We start from the raw sequence: 19,923 nt of genomic DNA on the forward strand, positions 1-19,923 counted from the left end.
GCAGATGTGTTATATTTGGTGTTATCGCTCTCACTCTCTCATACTGGTCACTGGAAGTTTAACATGGCACCTTATGGCAAAGAACTCTCTGATGATCTGAAAAAAATAATTGTTTCTCTACATAAAGATGGTCTAGGCCAGTGATGGCGAACCTTGGCACCCCAGATGTTTTGGAACTACATTTCCCATGATGCTCATGCACTCTGCAGTGTAGCTGAGCATCATGGGAAATGTAGTTCCAAAACATCTGGGGTGCCAAGGTTCGCCATCACTGGTCTAGGCTATAAGAAGATTGCCAAGACCCTGAAACTGAGCTGCAGCACTGTGGCCAAGACCATACAGTAGTTTAACAGGCCATGGTCGACCCAAAAAAGTTCAGTGACCATGCTCAGTGTCAAATCCAGAGGTTGTCTTTGGGAAATAGACGCATGAGTCCTGCCAGCATTGCTGCAGAGGTTGAAGGGGTGGGGGGGGATCAGCCTGTTAATGCTCATACCATACGCCGCACACTGCATCAAATTGCAAAAGCTGTAATCCCAGATTGATGCCTCTTCTAAAGTTGATGCACAAGAAAGCCCGCAAACAGTTTGCTAAGGACATGGCTTACTGGAACCATGTTCTGTGGTCTGATAAGACCAAGATAAACTTTTTGGGTTCAGATGGTGTCAAGCGTGTGTGGCAGCATGCAGGTGAGGAGTGCAAAGACAAGTGTATCTTGCCTACAGTCAAGCATGGTGGTGGGAGTGTCATGGTCTGGGGCTGCATGAGTGCAGCTGGCATTTGGGAGCTACAGTTCATTGAGGGAACTATGAATGCCAACTTGTACTGTGACATACTGAAGCAAAGCATGATCCCCCTCCCTTCGGAGACTGGGCCACAGGGCAGTATTCCAGCAAGATAACGACCCCAAACACACCTCCAAGATGACCACTGCTTTTCTAAAGAAGTTGAGGATAAAAGTGTTGGACTAGCCAAGCATGTCTCCAGACCTAAGCCCTATTGAGTATCTGTGGGTCATCCTCAAATGGAAGGTAGAGGAGCACAAGGTCTCTAACATCCACTGTGATGTTGTCATGGAGAAGGGGAAGAGGACTCCAGTGGCAACCTGTGAAGCTCTGGTGAACTCCATGCCCAAGACGGTTAAGGAAGTGCTGGAAAATAATGGTGGCCCCACAAAAAATATTGACAATTTGGGTCCAATTTGAAAATTTTCCTTTAGGTGTGTACTCAATTTTGTTTCCAGCGGTTTAGACATTAATGGCTGTGTGTTGCGTTATTTTGGGGGGACATCAAATTTTACACTGCTACAATATAAAGTAGTGAGAGTGTACAGCTTGTATAACAAAGTGTCATTTTCTTAGTGTTGTCACATGAAAAGATGTAATAAAATATTTACAAAAATGTGAGCGGTGTACTCACTTTTGTGAGACACTGTATGTACTATAGACTCTCTAACTTTTGCTAAATAATATACATTGATTTGCATGATTTTTACCAAAGAAATGTAGCAGAATATACTACAGAGTATACTGGGTAAATGTAATATTGCAAGCAGTGTGTGCAGTGAGTGTTTGTTTTTGTTTTGTTGTTTTTTTTTTTTTTTTTTTTTTCGAGAGCCAGTGTCAAGGTTGCTCATGTATGGATCACAATTTGGCCAGTTCAGCAGGCATCTATGTATGGCCCGAAGTTGATCATTGTCGAATGATGAAAATTGTTGATCAGGTTATTTTGACAGTGTGAGTCCTGTCAGAATACATTGTCTTTGTGAGGGGATTCTTCCATCCACCTCGTTTTGTGTGGATGGAGGAATCCTGTTACATTTTTTTTTTTTTCTTTTCTTTTCATCTCGCTTTGGTCATATAACCAACTCATTGCGTAAGTCTTAAAGTGTTTGTAAAGGCCCAAGGTTTTTTACCTTCATGCAGTCTATGCTTGAAGGTAAAAAAACATTTTGTGTGTAGCAGCCCCCCCAACCCCCCTCTAATACTTACCTGAGCCCCCTCTCAATCTAGCGATGTCCATGAAAGCCTTACCTCTCCAAAGACTCAAATGCCTGATTGGCTTTTGGCCATTGGCTCCCGCTGCTGTCAATCACAGCCGTTGAGTCAATCAGGAAACAATATTATGGACACACAGAACCGCAGCTCGGGAGCGCTCCTGCTTGGGTGACCCCAGGGTAAGCTGCTTGCTTTGGGAGGCACCTGGCAGAAGGGAGGAGCCAGGAGCGCTGTTGTGGGACCCGAGAAGTGTAGGATCCAGGTTGCTCTGTGCAAAACCCTTGCACTGAGCTGGTAAGTATGACAGGTTTTTTATTTTAGAAAAAAAAAAAACAGGACTTTAATATCACTTTAAATGTTATTTTTCTCATTTCTTTTTTTCCCTATTCTATGTTTATACAAGTTGAAATAAAAATAAAAACTACCGCTTTGTTTTTGGCTAGCAATCATTTGACACTAGAAGGTACGCTTATTGCCAGGGATGGTATCGTTTGATTAGATGTGGAAAATCTTGGTATGCTTTTTAAATGCGATCTGAGACATACATGCTGGGAGGGGTCCCCCTGCTTTCCATTGTGTGGATTCTACAGCATAAAACTGCTACTAAATAAACAATGAACTTTGAAATATATCCTCTGTGCGGCTTTAAACAGAAGTGCTCAGCTTGAATAAATTTTTCATCAAACCTATCCCAAAGAATGACATATAATATTATAGTTTAACATAAACGTGTTTATAAAAACTTTTAAACAGAAATAGTTTCCTTCCTTTTACTTTATTTTTCTTTTATATTTTCCATTTTTTTTCACTTGTATATTAAAAGGCAGAGCATTGCTTTATTCCTCTGGTTTCATTCATGGTCTACTCAAGAAAAATTATTACGCTGCACACAGACCCACACAGACCCACACACACTAACACCCAGTGACACCCAGTTGTGTTCTCAAGGTAAAAGCTAAAAATCAAATCCTAGTAACCTTTTCTAAATTTATGAATTGCTATGCATCTACCATAGTTGGTAGGTCAGATACTTTTGAGTTGTGGGCCACACTTTACAGAGGTGCCTTTATGCTACAGTGCGGCATTTTTTATATTTGCAACTTCACCAATCAGCCATGATAATAAGATCTTTGCCAGATATTCTTTAGCTACAGTGCCATCTGAAAGTCGTGGAATTTATTAGACCGCAAGTAAACATGTTTACCATGATGTTGATGCATTGAAAGCAGAAAAAATGGGCATCGCAGTGTCTGATGTATCGGCTGTGTAGCTGCTGAATGGTGTCCATAGGCAAGAGCACCTACAATGGCATGTGAGCCTCAGAACTGGACCGCAAAGGAAAAAGGTGATCTGGTTTGATGAATCTTTTTTTCTTTTATATAATGTGGATGGCCAGATGCATGTATGTCCAGGATGCAGTGTGGGAGGAAGGAAAGCCAGTGTGTGATATTTTGAACAATGTTCTGCTGGGAAGCCTTGTGAATGATATTTGTATTATACATAGTGGTGTTGTCACCTAAAAATAAAAAAGTGCTTAAAATTCTTAAAAAAAAAAAAAAAAAAATTTGAAATTTTTTTTACTCACCTCTAAATACCTGTTGCTAGGGGGGTCCCTCGTAGTCTGCCTTCTTCCTTGCCCGGGCTGGTGACATCACTTCCCCTCGTGCCGCACAGTCATCTGGGACGTGTCACTTGTTCCAGATGACTGTGCAGCGTATCACGGCGCCCTGCGCCACTCGCACATGCGCAGTGGGTGCCCGGCTGTGAAGCCACAGCCAGGTGCCCACAGTACGAATGACAGTGCCGCGAGCGGAGTGGGGAACGAAGGGGGGGGGGGGGCTTCGTTCCCCCGCATCGCTGGACCCTGGGACAGGTAAGTGTCCGATTATTAAAAGTCAGCAGCTGCAGTGTATGTATATGTATGTATATATATATATATATATATATATATATATATATATATATAATTTTTTTTTTTTTTAGGGGCACCTCACTTTAAAGTGTACTCTCTTGGGAGAGTACACGTGATCAACAGAGGGCCAGTCGGCACTGTCCAGACACACAGTGAGGGGTCCTGTAGCCTCCTAGGACAGTGATGGCGAACCTTGGCACCCCAGATGTTTTGAAACTACATTTCCCATGATGCTCCACTACACTGCAGAGTTCATGAGCATCATGGGACATGTAGTTTGAAAACATCAGGGGTGCCAAGGTTCGCCATGACTGTCCTAGGGCAATCAGGGGAGAATGTAAACTCCTCCTACAAGCTTTAACCAGACCCTAATAGAAGTCACAAGACTGTTATATACTGCTGAAGAGCAAGGGTGTTTAGCAGTTTATATTGACTAAAACTATTGCATTTTCATGTTGCGTGTACTAATGGAGACCAGATATAGTGAATGCGGAGTCCTGGATTTGCAATTGGCTACTTTAGATCTTTATTTATCTTGTGTAACAGTTTAATCATTGACTGCCTATGTAATTCTCATTACCTGGTGTCGTGTATGCTTTTGATGCAATGCAACAGATAAACAATTGTCCACGTGCACTTGTGATTTCCTCTTTTGGTTTCTAAGAAAATGTCTTTCAGTTGTTTTAGGTGTTCAAATATGCTATAATCTATATATAACTTTATAGAGCTGCATCAGTAAAATTCATGGCCTATCAGAAGTCTCATAAAAACAAACCTGCTAGAGCAGGAGAAAAACCTGCCACTTCTGTTGGGCAGTTCTTTTTGCATAACTCACAAAGGTCTGTACAGTATGTGTTGTCTGATGTACTGCACACTGCCTGCCACACACCCCTTCCCCATTACACAACTCTTGTTGGGTGGATGCCATAAAAGTATGTCCAGGTAAATACAAATCCAATCACTGAAACCTCATAATTGTAGGCCTCGTGTACATTGAATGTTCTAAAAAACGGCAGTAGCATTAGTTGGAGAATGTCGCATTAAAAATGTGTATTTTGCTTTAGTGTTTTGGCACGTTTACATTTTCTAGCCAAGCTACACTTTCACAAAAGCTTGGGGCTCATAAACGCCAGATAACCATGTTTTTTGCCATGTTTTTACTGCATTTTTGCAACTTTTTTTCAGCGTTGGAGCATTTTAACCTCTTCCCGCCCGCCCTATAGCCGAATGACGGCCATAGAGTGGGTGCTTTCGTCCGGGAGGCTGTCCTTGGACGCCCTGTTGTTTACTTCCGCAATGCGCGCCGCCGCGGGCGTGCATCGGGGAAGTTCTGTGTTTGCCGTGTCCCCCGGAGACAGGCAAACACAGATCGCTTTAAACAGCCAATCGCAGCGCCCGTTTACAGCGCGATCTGCGTGTCCAATGTGAGATGATCTCGTATGTAAACATGAGATCATCTCTCAGCGCTGCTCTCCCTCCTCACACAGACAGCGTGTGAGAGGGGAGAGGTGAGAGGTGAACGGCTGCAGCGGCCGTGAGTGTAAAAAAAAAGTTAAAAAAAGTGCCATCCTGCCCCAGTGCCATCCACCCCAGTGCTACCTGCCTCCAGTGCCACCTGTTAGTGCTATCTGTCCCCAGTGCCACCTGTTGTCAGTGTCACGTGTCATCAATGCCACTTATCAGTGCCATCTGTCATCAGTGTCACGCATCATCGGTGCCACGTATTAGTGCCATCTGTCATCAGTGCCACGTGTCATTGCCATGTATCAGTGCCATCTGTCATCAGTGCCACGTGTCATTGCCCTGGTGCTCCAGGGCCTTCAAAAGTGTAATAGGTAGTCAACAAGTTAGATGTGTAATTTATGCTCCTAGAACACCTGATGGCGCTCCCTGCATGTTGGGTCTCTCTATGTGGCCAGGCTGCGCGGTCATGTGACATCGTACCCAAACAAAATTGATGTCCTTTTTTTTCCCCCCACAAATAGAGCTTTCTTTTGGTGGTATTTGATCACCTCTGCGGTTTTATTTTTTGCGCTATTAACAAAAAAAGCAAAGATTTAAAAAAAAAATTATTATAATTAACCCCCCAAAAATGTAAAAAAAAAAATCCTTCATCAAGCCGATATGTAATCTACATATTTTTGGTAAAAAAAAAAAATTCAATAACTGTTTATTGATTGGTTTGTGCAAAAGTTAGTGTCTACAAAATAGGGGATAGATTTATGCAATTTTTATTATTCATTATTTATTATTATTATTATTATTATTTTTTTTTTTTTAATAGTAATGGTGGCGATCTGCGACTTTGCGGTGGACGGATGGTACACTTTTGACACCTTTTCGGCACCATTGACATTTATACAGCAATCAGAGCTAAAAATAGCCACTGATTACTGTATAAATGTCACTGGTAGGGAAGGGGCTAACACTAGGGATGATCAAGGAGTTAACTGTGTTCCCTATGTATGTTTCTAATGGGGGTTGTGACTGCCTGGGGGAGGAAACATACCGTTATTCCTACTTGGTAGGAACACACGATCTGTCTTTACTCCCCTGACAGAACTGGTATTTGTGTGTTTACACGTGCAGATCCCCGTTCTCATTCTGTCAGGAGTGATTACGGGTGCCCGGCGGACTTTGTTCCCAGAGCGCACGTGCATTGGCTACGGAGACATGCAGCACGCACCTGGTATATCGTCTTAAAGATCCGACATACATTGATTGTTGCAGCCATGCCAACCTGCAGTATAACTGCGGTGGCCGGTCGGCAAGTGGATAAAGATTAACCTCAGAAGACCTAACCAAATGCCCACAAGTAAACAATTAACTAATTCAGCCATTCTTGGAGAGAAAAAAAGAGGAGCAGCAGAGAGAGTGGTGTGCTTGTAGATAGCTGTCTTATTTTTTGTGTTTTCAATATGGATCCCATCATGAGCTTGTGTGAGGAAATGCTCCTGATGCTCCTGATGCTCCGGCTCCAAAGATGTAGAAAGTCACGTGAGAGGACCAGAGTTCATCACTACTGGACTCATCCATTGATGCATGCAACAGCATGTGCTGAAATCCATGTTTTATTTCAACATTATATGTATGTTCAAACATTTATCAGAAATGTTTTCCTCTTAAAAAAAATGCTTATATGCGCATAAACGTGGTTACATGCATTTGAAATGCTGGTAAAATACAGTCCTGAAAGCCATTTATCAGCTTTCAAAAAAATGCCTGTAACCTCAACTGCCTCTAAACTACCATGAGCCACTGAGTGCACATTTATTTACACATAGGATAACATAGAGGAGAGTTCAGTGGCTGCTGAAAAAAAACACCCAAATGCTCCTAAATGTCTGTTTAGCAGCTGTAGTGTACATGAGGCCTAAAAGTGTGTGCTGCGTTTCACAATGTGTTAACTTACATTTATTTAGGTACACTCAGCTTAGCTGCGTTTAGGGATAATAGAGTTTTGTGCTTTAGGGATCAGATTAGACACTAAACATGACTAAATACATCAAAATGTAGTTTAACTGCTTTAAAGCAAAAACTTCTACCTGCAGGAAAGCGTCATCTTGGAGACATAAAAGTTAATACTTTCCACATGACGTTTAGTAAAGCTAAACACAGGAGTGCCAGTGTCAATAAGGCCTAGGACTGCTTTGCACTTACACACACATATCTAGAATGTAATCCATTTTAAAAGTAGATCTGCTGCTAGGTGAACTTTTATTGGATGTAATTCACAAAATAAAATTCCTAAACACCAGGAAGATATACTAATTTTATTCCTGTCATTTGAAAGAGAAATGCAATGAGTTAGGCCGGCAATACACGCGTGGAATTCTGAACGTTTTTTTGACGATCACACCATTAAATTTGAGTGATAGGACAAATGGGAAATTTTTTGAAAAATGTATGCATTTCTTATCAATGATGGGATAATTGTGTGAGAAATGTAATCGGAAAAGAAATGTGCAGGAGCTGTGACCTGGGAAGATGAGATTCCCAGCCACAAATTTTCTTTTCCTTAAAAACATGAAATTGAAGGCTTGGTTGGTCGAATTTCGAAATCAATGGTGGCACATGATAAACTGAACGCAGTTGGATGCATTTTGAACTGCACTCCAACTGCGTAGACAGCCCAAAATCAAGGTAATCCTATGGGCATAGTACACATCGCTGCAGTGCAGTTCATCGCAGTTAAAAAGAAAAAAAGTAGAGAATGCTGCATTTTTACGCACTGCAAACGCAGCTAAAGTTAAACATTCTTCAAATCCACCGCAGCAGGCCTTTTTAAGCCAAACCCAAAAGAGTATTGAAAAATGCACTGCAAAGCCAGCACAAAACGCACGTCAATTGCCCTTCAAATGCATGTAAAAAAGTGGTTTCTGGTTTGAATGGTTTTTTTTTGCCAGCCATAGATGTTCAAATCTTGGATGGTTCAGCAGGAAAAAGCTGAGATTTGTACCATGTGTGGGCAGGCTGAATGTACCAAGTTGATCGATCAACTTAAGTACAACCAGTCTGCCGGATTTTACATGCAATTATCGCTTGTAGCTGGTATAGCCGCTAAGGATAATCGCTGTCTTCACCTAGCAGGGATGGCTTCCTGTGGTTGCAGGAAAGAAATGTGCACCGTATATACCTTATGTACCCATTACATTATACCACCTGTCTGTTTGGGGAACAATGGCATGTTTTTTTTTTGTTTTTTTTTTGTTTTTTTTTATGAGTTTTGGATAGTGTATAGAAAGATTGAATCCACTGTAAAAAAATGTCTGATGGAATTTTTATTGTGCCAGTATCGGGAAACAAAAAAAACAATCTATTCTAGATCTAACTTTTGAATAATAATAAACGCAGTGAAAAATAAGTGTTTAGTGTTGATGTAGTTTTCACTTAGGGCTAGAAATACATTTTAGGTGTATCTGCAAAAGGTAGCCAGCAGAGGTCACTGTTAGAATGATAAATCTGTTCTAAAAATGTTAATGAATGCAGCCACTGATCTGGATGGCTGTAGGACAATAAAACTGATGGCAAATTCTCTAAAGATGCATCTCAGTTTATAAAGAATAGCTTTTATTTCTGATAACTTTCAACTGATAATTTTCATTAAAGCGGGAGTCCACCGGTACTCCGCGTTTATTTTTTTATTTTTATTTTTTTAAAAGCCAGCAGCTACAAATACTGCAGCTGCTGACTTTTAAAATAGTGACACTTACCTGTCCAGCGCGCCCGCGATGTCGGCACCCGAAGCCGATCGCTAGGTCGTCTGTCGGGTCCTGCCGCCGCCATCTTGGGTATGGGAATCAGGAAATGGAGCCTTTCGGCTTCATTTCCCGGTTCCCTACTGCGCATGCGCAAATTGCGCTGCGCAATAAGGACGCTCCCCGCTGCCTCTGGGAGCTGTGTGTTTCCCAGCAGGCAGCGGGGCACTTGCGGGAAGGGGCGGGCACTTGCGGAAAGGGGCGTAAGTTACGCCCCTTTCCGCATAGAGCTGTCCCGGAAGTGGGTGCAGTTACCTGGATTATCCAGGTAACTGCACCCCCCCTCCCCCCTGAAAGGTGCCGATTGTGGCACCGGAGGGGGGGAGGGTTCCGATGAGCGGAAGGTCCACTTTAGGGTGGACATCCGCTTTAAAATTCTCCTGTCTCAGGTTTCATTGTTGCCTGTAAACTATGGATAAAATTTGAAATGTAAACAATGGTTTTGGGCATCTCCTTTGTAAGACTCCATCGTTTTCTTGCATGTAATATTTTTATGTTTACTAAAACCTAATCAGTACTGTATTATTATTAATAATAATAATAATAATAATAATAATATGAGGATGATGATGACTTTTAATTCCTTTACTTAGTTTTTCTGATTTTTGACCATGTTCAAAAAAAAAAAAACTGAGCAAAATACGTTTTTTTGTAGTTTCTAATGTCAGCTATTTCAGAGGTTTCTGAAGGACTGCTGACCTGGAGGTAAACAGATTTTCTTAACCTGACAGTCAGAATAATTTGGTACTTTATTTAGACAGCAGTAGAGCGCTGAATAGGTAGCAGATCTAGAACAAGAATCATTTACCATATGTAGTCTGTACATACTAAACATTTGTGTTTTTTCACTTTAGGAGCTTGAAATGGCTCAAGACTTTTCAAGAAGCACGGCTGCTGAAATACCTGTGACAAGCAATGGAGACATTGATGACACTTCAGAGCACAGCTTTAATCTGGTAAATACCGTTTTTCTATTGATGCTCACTATTTAAAGTTCACCAGTCAGAATTTTAAAGCTTTTTCACTTATGACTGTAAAGTGGATTTCTAGAATTAAACTCCCCTCCCGTGTGTCACTACTGTTTAATAATTGTAATAGCTATAAACAATTCCCAATCCCTGCACAGCAAGCAATGTTTCAAGCTTAAAGCCTAATACTTAAGGGCAGCTAAACTCTAAGAGTGATTAACACCTAATTTATATAGTTTAATGGGTTTTCTCACTGAAAATCCTTAAATGTTTATGGGGAGAGCTGAGTTAGACTGCATGAATCATAGGGGGAGTAAGAATCCTGTTTTTGGGACACCAAAGAAGCTGTTGCAGATTTCACCTGTAGGTGCCTGTAGTTTGCAAACTTGAAAAATAGACTGGTGTACTTTTGAATTAACTTGTTTTAAGCAGTGTAACAACATCAGATTTTTTTTCGGTTTTGTTTTTTCATTACCGGTTACTTTAGTGGATTTTGATTAAAAGATCTGGCACTGTGTGTGCAACAAGAATGCTTTGGTTGATGTCAGTAGCCTGTGTACGCTGTTTTTCAGGATTTCACTAGAGGAGACAGCTAGAACCATCACTACTGCAGTAACTTAGAGGAAGTAAACCCTGATGAGTTTACTTCCTCTTTCATTCCCTGCAAAGGCAAAGCGTAATGGACTACTATGCATCGCATAGTAGCCCATTATGTGTCACTTACCTGACACAGGAGCCAGCGAAGTCGCCGCTGTCCCCTGTAGTCCGCCGCATCCATCTTGTTGGTGGGGTCTCGCAGCTCCGCCGCTGTCATTCGGCGAAGCCGTGATGACGTCACTCCCGCGCATGCGCACGGGAGTCGACACGCGCGGCAGCTCCATTCTTGGAAATGCCGCGCTCAGTGCGCCTGCGCGCCGCTGTCTACGGCGCATGCGCCATAGACAGCGGTGCCCGTTTTCGGGCAAATATCTCCTAAACCATATAGGTTTAGGAGATATTGCTTGGACCTACAGGTAAGCTTTAATCTAGGCTTACCTGTAAGTCAAAGTGGTTTGTAAGGGTTTACAACCACTTTAAATCTGCCAAAGTATAATTAGATCCAAACTATGCTAGATATAAACTCTCATTATATGCTCTATAACAGAGTGTTCACACTCACAAAGCGACTAAAGTATTTGTTTTATGTAGAGTGAAATATACCTGATTGATCCTGCCTGCAGCTGTCCCTCCCCTGTCCTCTGTGTCCCCACTGCAGCCTTAGATTGTGTAGACAAGCTGGTGTCATCTACTGAGTATGCTTCTATTTCAGTTGACTTCGAAGGTCATTTCCTCCTTTTTTCTCTCATCTGTGCAGCCCACATGAGTACAGGGTCACACCTGCGGGTGTATATACAGTGGTAAATTACATTCCCTTCCCCTCCATGTTCTCCTATTGCTAAACACTATGAGGGCGGGATATAGTATGCTGACTGATTTCATTCACTTAGGCTGGCCATACACAATGCAAATGTATTTTCTGTAAGAAATTCTCTTGATTTCCTCATCAGTACAGGCCGTATTGATGAGGAAATCCCTCCAGTTGAGCTATTTTATTCCCTGGGCAGGGGTGGCGGGCTTCCCTGCCTGGAGAAGACGGTGATTATTGTTAGTAGCTATACCAGCTGCTAGTGATAATAAGTAAAGTCTGGCAGGCTGGTTGTACCCAAGTTGATCGATCAACTTGGTACATTCAGCCTGCCCACATATGGTTGAATCTCTGTGGGTTGCTGCTGAACCTGTTGAGATTTGAACCTTGTATGGCCTGCGTAAGAGACTCACAAAAATGCTTAGATTTAATATAAATTGGTCTTAAATATATAAACTGTATTTGCTAATACCTGTAAAATAAAAAAAAAAGCACCTTGGATCCAGATGCCATATAAACAAAATGGAATTTAGTGTCCGGCCACCGAAAAATATCGGCTGAAAATGTTTTTTTCGGGATGTGGCTGAATGAAGAAAAGGTGCCAATAATGGCACTGAAAAGGAGGTGGTCCACCCCAGGTGCTGCTCATTGCTGGGATGTCATCCTGGCCGCTCACTCAGAGTTCTTCCCTCCTCCTCACGTAGAGCAGTGATCTCCCTGTGTCACGGAGCTGAATTGTCCGGGTGGCCGCAGTAACAATGTCCCACCTCCTGTGGTAGACTGCACACTGATCCAGTGCCAGGAAATTTAATCAGTGTGTCATGTATCGCAGCAGGCTGGACATTGTTACTGCAGCTACCCGGGAAACTCAAATCCAGCTCCGTGACACAGCGGAAGATCGCTGCTCTGATTCAGGCACTGGGGAGGCTGCATTGATCTCTTGTATCATGTCTGCAGTCTCTAACCATCTCCTGTATCATGTATGCTAGAGGTGCACCAATGGAAATTTTGCTAATAATATTATTAATGTCTTTAAGTTTTAAGTAAGAGACTGCAGACTGCATTTTTATTGAGTTTTTCTTGCACTAAAAGTGCCAATAATGGACAACAATAATATTTGTTTAAATTCATGATATTAATTAAAAAGTCATGAGACAGAGATCGATCTCTCTCGCTCTCTCTCTAATATAAAAAAAATTATATATATATATATATATATATATATATATATATATATATATATATATATATATATATATATATATATATATACACACTTTTTAAAAATTTCCATTCGGTGCACCCCTACCGCCTACACCCTTATTAATGCACAAGAAATAAACATCTGATGCTCAATAAAGATTAATCATGAGCTTTAAAACTGTTCTTTGATATTTATAATTTATTTTGAATTAAATTCTGAACCCTTTTTTTTTTTTTTTTTTTTAAGTCATGTGACTGGCACTGCACCAATCGGGGTTGGCCAGACATAGACTCTCACTGTAGAGCAGCCTTTTTCAACCTGAGTGCCTTCAGGTTTCTTCAGAGGTGCTTTGGTGAAATGCCTAAAAATTGGCATAAAATTCGATACAAACCAGCGGGGAGATCAAGCCTGCCATTTAGTTGCACAAAGCCATAGGTTTTACATTACAACCTTTTTAGCCTCCAACATCCTAACAACCATTGACACCATCGGTTAATAAGGGGGACATCGGGTGCCTACACAGCATCCTTGTTTTCCCCTCTCCGGCGCCTCTCCATCAGTACTGAAGTCACAGTGAGTGAGGAAGAAGAGGAACATTGGAATACTCCTCAGTAGCAGTGTGCAAAGGTGTATGTGCTTTTTATGAATAGATTACTGGTGATGTTGGGTGTCCTATATGTGTGTGTGTGTGTGTATGGCTGCAGCGTTATGCAAAACTATTTGTTCATGGTTTACATTTTAGAATGGGTTGCCTCGAGACTGGTGCATAATTTAAGGGGTGCCTTGACCAAAAAAGGTTGAGAAACACCACTATAGAGAGCATACATCAGTTGAGTAATAGAAGCTCCTCCCAAAGATCTTTCCCTGCAGATGCCAAAGAACAGGGAGAGATGTGGCCACATAACAGTGCTGCAGGAATAAGGTGTACTTTTAAGGATTTAAAATGAAATACTGTACATGAAATGCATTAATTCTGGTAACTAACACTTCTCTGTTTAGTATCACTTTAACTATTTTGGACTGCTACCTCTGCAGTTTTACTCATACTCAAGTAGCATGGTACTCATGTAAATGATAAACTTGTACATTGGGCCAGGATACTTTTTATTTGCATCTAAACATGCTTGTAATAAATGGATACTACCTAATCTGGAGAGAAGAGTGCTAGTTGTTACCATCTGAGTCGATGAAGAATCACCATTGCCAAACTGCAGATGTTTCCAGTGTCTTTTGGTGGTCTGAATATTTTTAGTTCCACTCTGTATTTTTCCTTTTCTTATGCATATTTACATACCTTACTGTGGCATGTAGATGCAAGTACAGTATATGTATGCTGTTGATGTAATCAGATTAAGTTTTATATGAACATTTTTCTATTATCTCATGAAGCTGTCGCCTACTTGTCACTGTAGACGTTGCAGAATAATTCCTATTTTATTGGCTCTGCTCTTGCTTTTTATATTCTGTTCTAAGATCTGTGGTAGATAAAGTAACTTTAATGGTACTATGGTTTGGCCTGGGATGTCATGCACAGACCGCACAGGTGAGGGTACATACTGGGAGATGAAGGTTCTGTGTAACTCCCACTAATCCTGTTTGCGAGCCGGTGCTGCTCCCTTTTTCAGACTTTAAGACTCCACATCGGATAATTAAATACTCATATTTCACTTCACTGCATAAACGGTTTGCCGTCAATCACTAAGAAGAAAAATAAAATCTACAGGGATAAATCTTTCATAGAAGCAGGGTTTTATTTGATAAAAGTATGGCAACAGGTTTATTTTTATAGGTAGCAGGGAGGGGCTGCAGTAAAATGGGTGCAGCAAGTTTGGCAGTGATGCAATAGCCATCACCTCTCATTTTATTCAAATGCTTAATCAGCCTTAAGGGGAAATTTCTCACCCAATTTTCTGTTTTTCCAGTGCAACTTCTTCTTTGTCAGCCAATCTACTATCTTTACTTATGGTGCTTCTACTCTTTTGTTAATGTTGAGATCAGATAGCGTGTTCCACAGTGTGTTGTGTCTATAGCTGTTGAATCCAAATGCTCAGAGGTAGTTAGAAAATCATTTGTTTTTTACAAGACCAGATTAGAGAATTTATCCAAGTTTACTAACTGCACTGAAAATCTGTGTGTGGTTTAATACAAAAAAATAAATTGCAGTAAAAAAATCACTATATACAATATACTATATTTACATTGCCTTTATTGCTGAAAACTCCACATAGTGGTGGAGTTGAACTTTGAGAGTCCATTCACACCGGGGCAACTTTGGATCTGACTTGAAGTCGTCCCAAGTTGCCTCAAGTTGCGCGACATGATAAAATCAATGTAAGTGAACGAGAGCCGTCTTAATGTACACTACTGAAGTCGCTTTGACTTCAGAAAAGGTTCATGTACTACTTCAATCCGACTTCTAGGCAACTTGTACCCATTGATTTCAATGGAAGTTGGATCCTCTGTCTTAACTGAAGCAACTTTCCAGGAAGTAAAAATTGTTTTCTAGGCAAACCCCTCCCTCCCACAGAGCTGATTATTATGTGAGTGGCCACTGGCAAAGTCCCCTGTCCTGCAGGCAACTTCAAGTTGCCTTGTAAGTTGCCTCAAGTCGTGCTGTGATTCATACTCAAGTCGTGTCCAAGTTGCCTCCCAAAGTCTCACTGGAAGTCGCGTTGCCTCTATGTGAATGGACGGGGTTGCAAAGGGTTTTGCACAGAGCTGCCCTAATCCTCCCCTTCTGGGGTCCCCCCACAGGTCTCCTGGCTCCTTCTCGCATCAAGTGCCCCATCAGAGACCCGCTTTCCATGGGGCCTGCTGAGTCCTGCTGCTGCGCCCATTGACAGCCGGACTCAGCCCCACCCCTGGCTCTCGTGTCGCTGGATTTGATTGACAGCAGCGGGAGCCAATGGCCCCATAACATTATACAACCACAATGCACAAGGCTTATCCCCCCTGTATTTATGGGATCTCGAAGCTGTGCAAGAGTGGCATTTGCTTCAGATGCTTGCTACATTACATATGCTCTGGAATCATCAGACTGAACTCTGGCATTGTTCACTATGGAGAGCCATGTACAGCTTTGTTTTCTTTCATGACATCTATGCTCTTGGATATCTCTGCTTGCCGTTTACGAAGAGGGGGCTAGAGGGGAAGGTAAGCATTAAGCAACTCCAAGTAATGCCCAAAAACGTTTTTTTGTGGATTTATTATTCATAAAGCTTAAAGTGTAGTAAAGCTGTAAGTGTCATTTGCGACATCGTATGTAGCTTGATTTTTCTATTTACTAGTTGGTAAAACGTCAGTTGAATTGCAGGCCACACTCTCCCCTTGGAGCATCTGCTCTTAGGCTGGCCATACATTATGCAGTTTTCTTTTTTTCAAACACGGGTTGAAGAAAAGAAAATTGCTTGTTTCCTCCATCACACAGTCAGTGTTAGATACACAAAAATAGGATGGCAGCACTCCCATATTAGATGCAAAAATAGAAAAGTTTGGGGAGATAAAATCATGAGACAAAAAACAATGGCATCGCCAATGGCAGGGGCAAAAGGTGCTGGGTTTCACACAGATATGGCATGCTTTGTCTAAACCATTACCACAGTCGGTGTTGTATTCTGATAGCAGGAGTTTTCCCCACAGTCTTAACCACTTCAGCCCCGGACCATTTTGCTGGTCAAAGATCAGACCACTTTTTGTGATTCGGCACTGCGTTGCTTTAACTGACAATTGCGCGGTCGTGCGACGTGGCTCCCAAACAAAATTGACGTCCTTTTTTCCCACAAATAGAGCTTTCTTTTGGTGGTATTTGATCATCTCTGCGGTTTTTATTTTTTGCGCTATAAACAAAAATAGAGCGACAATTTTGAAAAAAACACATTATTTTTTACTTTTTGTTATAATAAATATCCCCTAAAAATATATAAAAAACTTTTTTTTCCTCAGTTTAGGCCGCTATGTATTCTTCTACATATTTTTGGTAAAAAAAAAATCGCAATAAGCGATTGATTGGTTTGCGCAAAAGTTATAGCGTTTACAAAATAGGGGATAGTTTTATGGCATTTTTATTAATAATTTTTTTTTTTTACTAGTAATGGCGGCGATCAGCGATTTTTGTCACTGCGACATTATGGCGGACACATCGGACATTTTTCGGACCATTGTCATTTATACAGCAATCACTGCTATATAAAGGCAGTGATTCCTGTGTAAATGACACTGGTAATGAAGGGGTTAACCAGTGCGTGGCAGTGTAGGGGTTAAGTGTTCCTAGGGGTGTGTTACTAACTGTGGTGGGCTAGGCTTTCATTTAGTGAACACTGATATCTGCTCCAATCACATGGAGCAGAGATCAGCGTCACTAGTTGCTAGGCAAAATGGGGAAATGCTGTTTACTACGGCATTTCTCCATTCAGCCGCCCCGTGAGACGATCGCGGGTATGCTCGCGGTGATAGAGTGTGCCAGACCCGCGACCGCACTCGCGGGGTTCCCGACCGGCACACGAGCGTGCCGCCTGCGGCGCGATGGCAGGGCGGCATTAAAGATTAGACGTACCTGTACGCCAGTATGCCTGCCCGTGCCATTCTGCCGACGTACATCGGCGTGCGCCAGTCGGGTATCGGTTAATATGGTGACAATAATCGTATGATGAAAAAGCAACCGGCTGGTTGTACTGAAGTCTATCAATACATACCCATAAATGGATAAAAATTCTGACGGTTCCTGCTGAATCGATTCATTTATGGCTGGCTATAGGTTACAGGCGACTTCATTTACTTTAGCTTTTTTTTTTATTTATAAAAGTCTACTTATCCTTTTAAAGTGGTTGTATACCCCCCAATGCAGAAGGTGTAATAAGGCTTACCTATAGATACTGTAAATATCGCCTAAACACGAGCCGATTAGGAGATATTTACTTTGTAGTATGCCGATGATGGCATGCGCTGCAAAGAAACATCTCTCTGTGCCATTTCTTCACTAGCAAGTGCCATGACTGACGTCACGCGAATCTGGCCAGGCACAGAGCTGGAGTCTGGGGCCCTGGAAGGAAAAGGGGCGAACATGGATGCGGGGACAGCGCAGGTTTCAATTGCAGGTAAGTGGCACATAATGGGCCAGTATGCGATGCTTACTAGCCCATTATGCATGGGGAAAAAAGAGCCACTTCACACCAGATGCAGTTCCGTGCAGTTCAGTTTTTCTGCACCAGAAACTGACTGCATGGTGTGAACTAGAGCCATTGGAATACATGGAAAACGCTGTGCATGCATTTTTAGTGCTGAAAAAAAGCACATGGAACTGAACGGAACTGCGTCTGGTGTGAATTGGCCCTGAAGGATAAGTTCACTTTTTAAAAGAAAAAAAAAATGTGCATTTACAGTTGAAATGCTGTCAGTAGTTTTAGCAAATCCCTTTACAGAACACTGTGTTTAAATGATGCAGCTGTGTGGAGCGAGCCCCGAACAGCCGCGCTTATTTCAAAAAGTGACAGCTAGTACTGGGGACATCCCCCTGTAATACTGTCACAGGGCGTGTGGGGATCATGGCAGGATTGGGAACATGTTAAATGTTCTCAAAGGTGAACTTATCCTTGAAGTTTCCTGATAGTGTTTTTCCTATATTCTAATGATTTTTACAATGGGTTTTCAATTTGTCTTTCTCTTACCCACTGGATTTTGTGACAACTTTGTTGTCATTGAAGAAGGGGAACTGCTTAATCTACATCAGACTGGCAGTGAGTCAATGTGACAACATACTATTTGACTACAGCTGACAATACCCATTGGTTGCAATGCATCTCCAAAATGCACCCATCTTCACAGTTTCGGAGAAAGGAACTATAGCCAACCCATAGGCTACAGGAAATCTAAAACCGTAAACAAATGTAAGCCATCTTTAGGAAATATTTTGCTCTTGCATAACCTGTATAAAACAATCATTTATTAATGCAGCTAAAATTGTTAATGTAAGGCCACTGCTAAGTTTGAAAAGGTTAGATTTTTATCTTAACATCATCAATGAACACATTTTAGTAATCCGGTTTTACATATTATTTATATAGGCCGTTTGTGTCGTACTTGGCTGTTTTTAACTTGGTGTGCACAGACATGATTACTGCAATAATGTAATTCTTGATTTTTTTGTTTATTAGATCTAGGAAGCAAGCTCCCCCATGCACTTTTCCATCTCCAACATGTTTCATAGTATTTTACATAGATCACAAGATTATTCAGTTCAGTATACTACAGTTGCAATCTAGACACACAGATTAAACTTTTATAACCATTTTTAGAGAAGGCTTCCTACTATTATATTTATGCCTTGTTTCATGGGTGGTTCTTTGCTAATGGTGGCCTCTTTTCTAGGCAGTTCTATATGCCCAAATTCACTCCAGCCTCTGCATTGTCCTATACACCTGACCTGCAAAACCAGGTTTCCTCTGGCATGGTGGGTCACAAGTCCACTGCTGAAGTCTGGAAGGTTCTTCCTCCTATAAATTTGGATGGTTTTGATGATGGATAACTAACTTATCAAGCTGAGAATGACTCCTAGATAGCTTGGTCATCGGAGAAAGCTCTTCTGCTGATCAGTGTTCTGGAGCTTTGTTTATTCTATCAGTGCTGGACATAACATCTACAAAGTCGCTCAACCTGGATTCAGTTGGACAATGACACCACAGTGGCTTACATCAACCACCAGAAGGAAACAGTCTTTTTGGCTCAAAAATAAGCTGATATGATGCTTGGGCAGAACCACACAGTCCATCCCTGTCTACCGTGCCTTCTTGACTGGAATGGTACCTTGGTGTTGTAAGTCCTCTGTCGCAGGTGTGGGGTGACGCTGGACATGGACCTCCTGGCTTACAGGTTGAACAACTGATTAGTTTTTTTTATTTTTTTGAGGTCTCCTCTAGTTTTCTTTAATCGTACATCACGGGACACAGAGCCATAGTAAATATGTGGGTTATAGTCCACCTTCAGGTGCTGGACACTGGCACACCCTAAATAGGAAGTTGCCTCCCTATATAAACCCTCAGATACCGGGAGGATCTCCGTTTTTTCGCCAGTGTCTGAAGTGTTGGTCACGAGTGAAGATGTGCTATGCTGAACTCCACTGGAGCAATCCTTGCTGGGTCTAGCTATGCAGCCGGACCCATTCAAAGTGTCTTTTAGGCTGAATTG

At 41.7% G+C, this 19,923-nt stretch overlaps 1 protein-coding gene across 3 annotated transcripts in view; it reads left to right on the plus strand.

Annotated features, from left to right (window-relative positions):
• The window catches only part of ARFIP1 (ARF interacting protein 1), a 189,036-nt gene that overhangs the window by 53,499 nt on the left and 115,614 nt on the right, over positions 1-19,923 (plus strand). For all 3 annotated transcript variants that reach the window (XM_077477052.1, XM_077477053.1, XM_077477054.1), the window contains one exon: positions 10,022-10,123. In XM_077477052.1, coding sequence (XP_077333178.1) covers positions 10,022-10,123 — 102 coding nt within the window. The remainder of the gene's footprint in view (positions 1-10,021; positions 10,124-19,923) is intronic.

The sequence above is a fragment of the Lithobates pipiens genome, unplaced genomic scaffold (assembly GCF_037356315.1).
Source record: "Lithobates pipiens isolate NorthernLeopardFrog02 unplaced genomic scaffold, aLitPip1_a1.2 Scaffold_13, whole genome shotgun sequence".
Classification (NCBI taxonomy): Eukaryota; Metazoa; Chordata; class Amphibia; order Anura; family Ranidae; genus Lithobates; species Lithobates pipiens.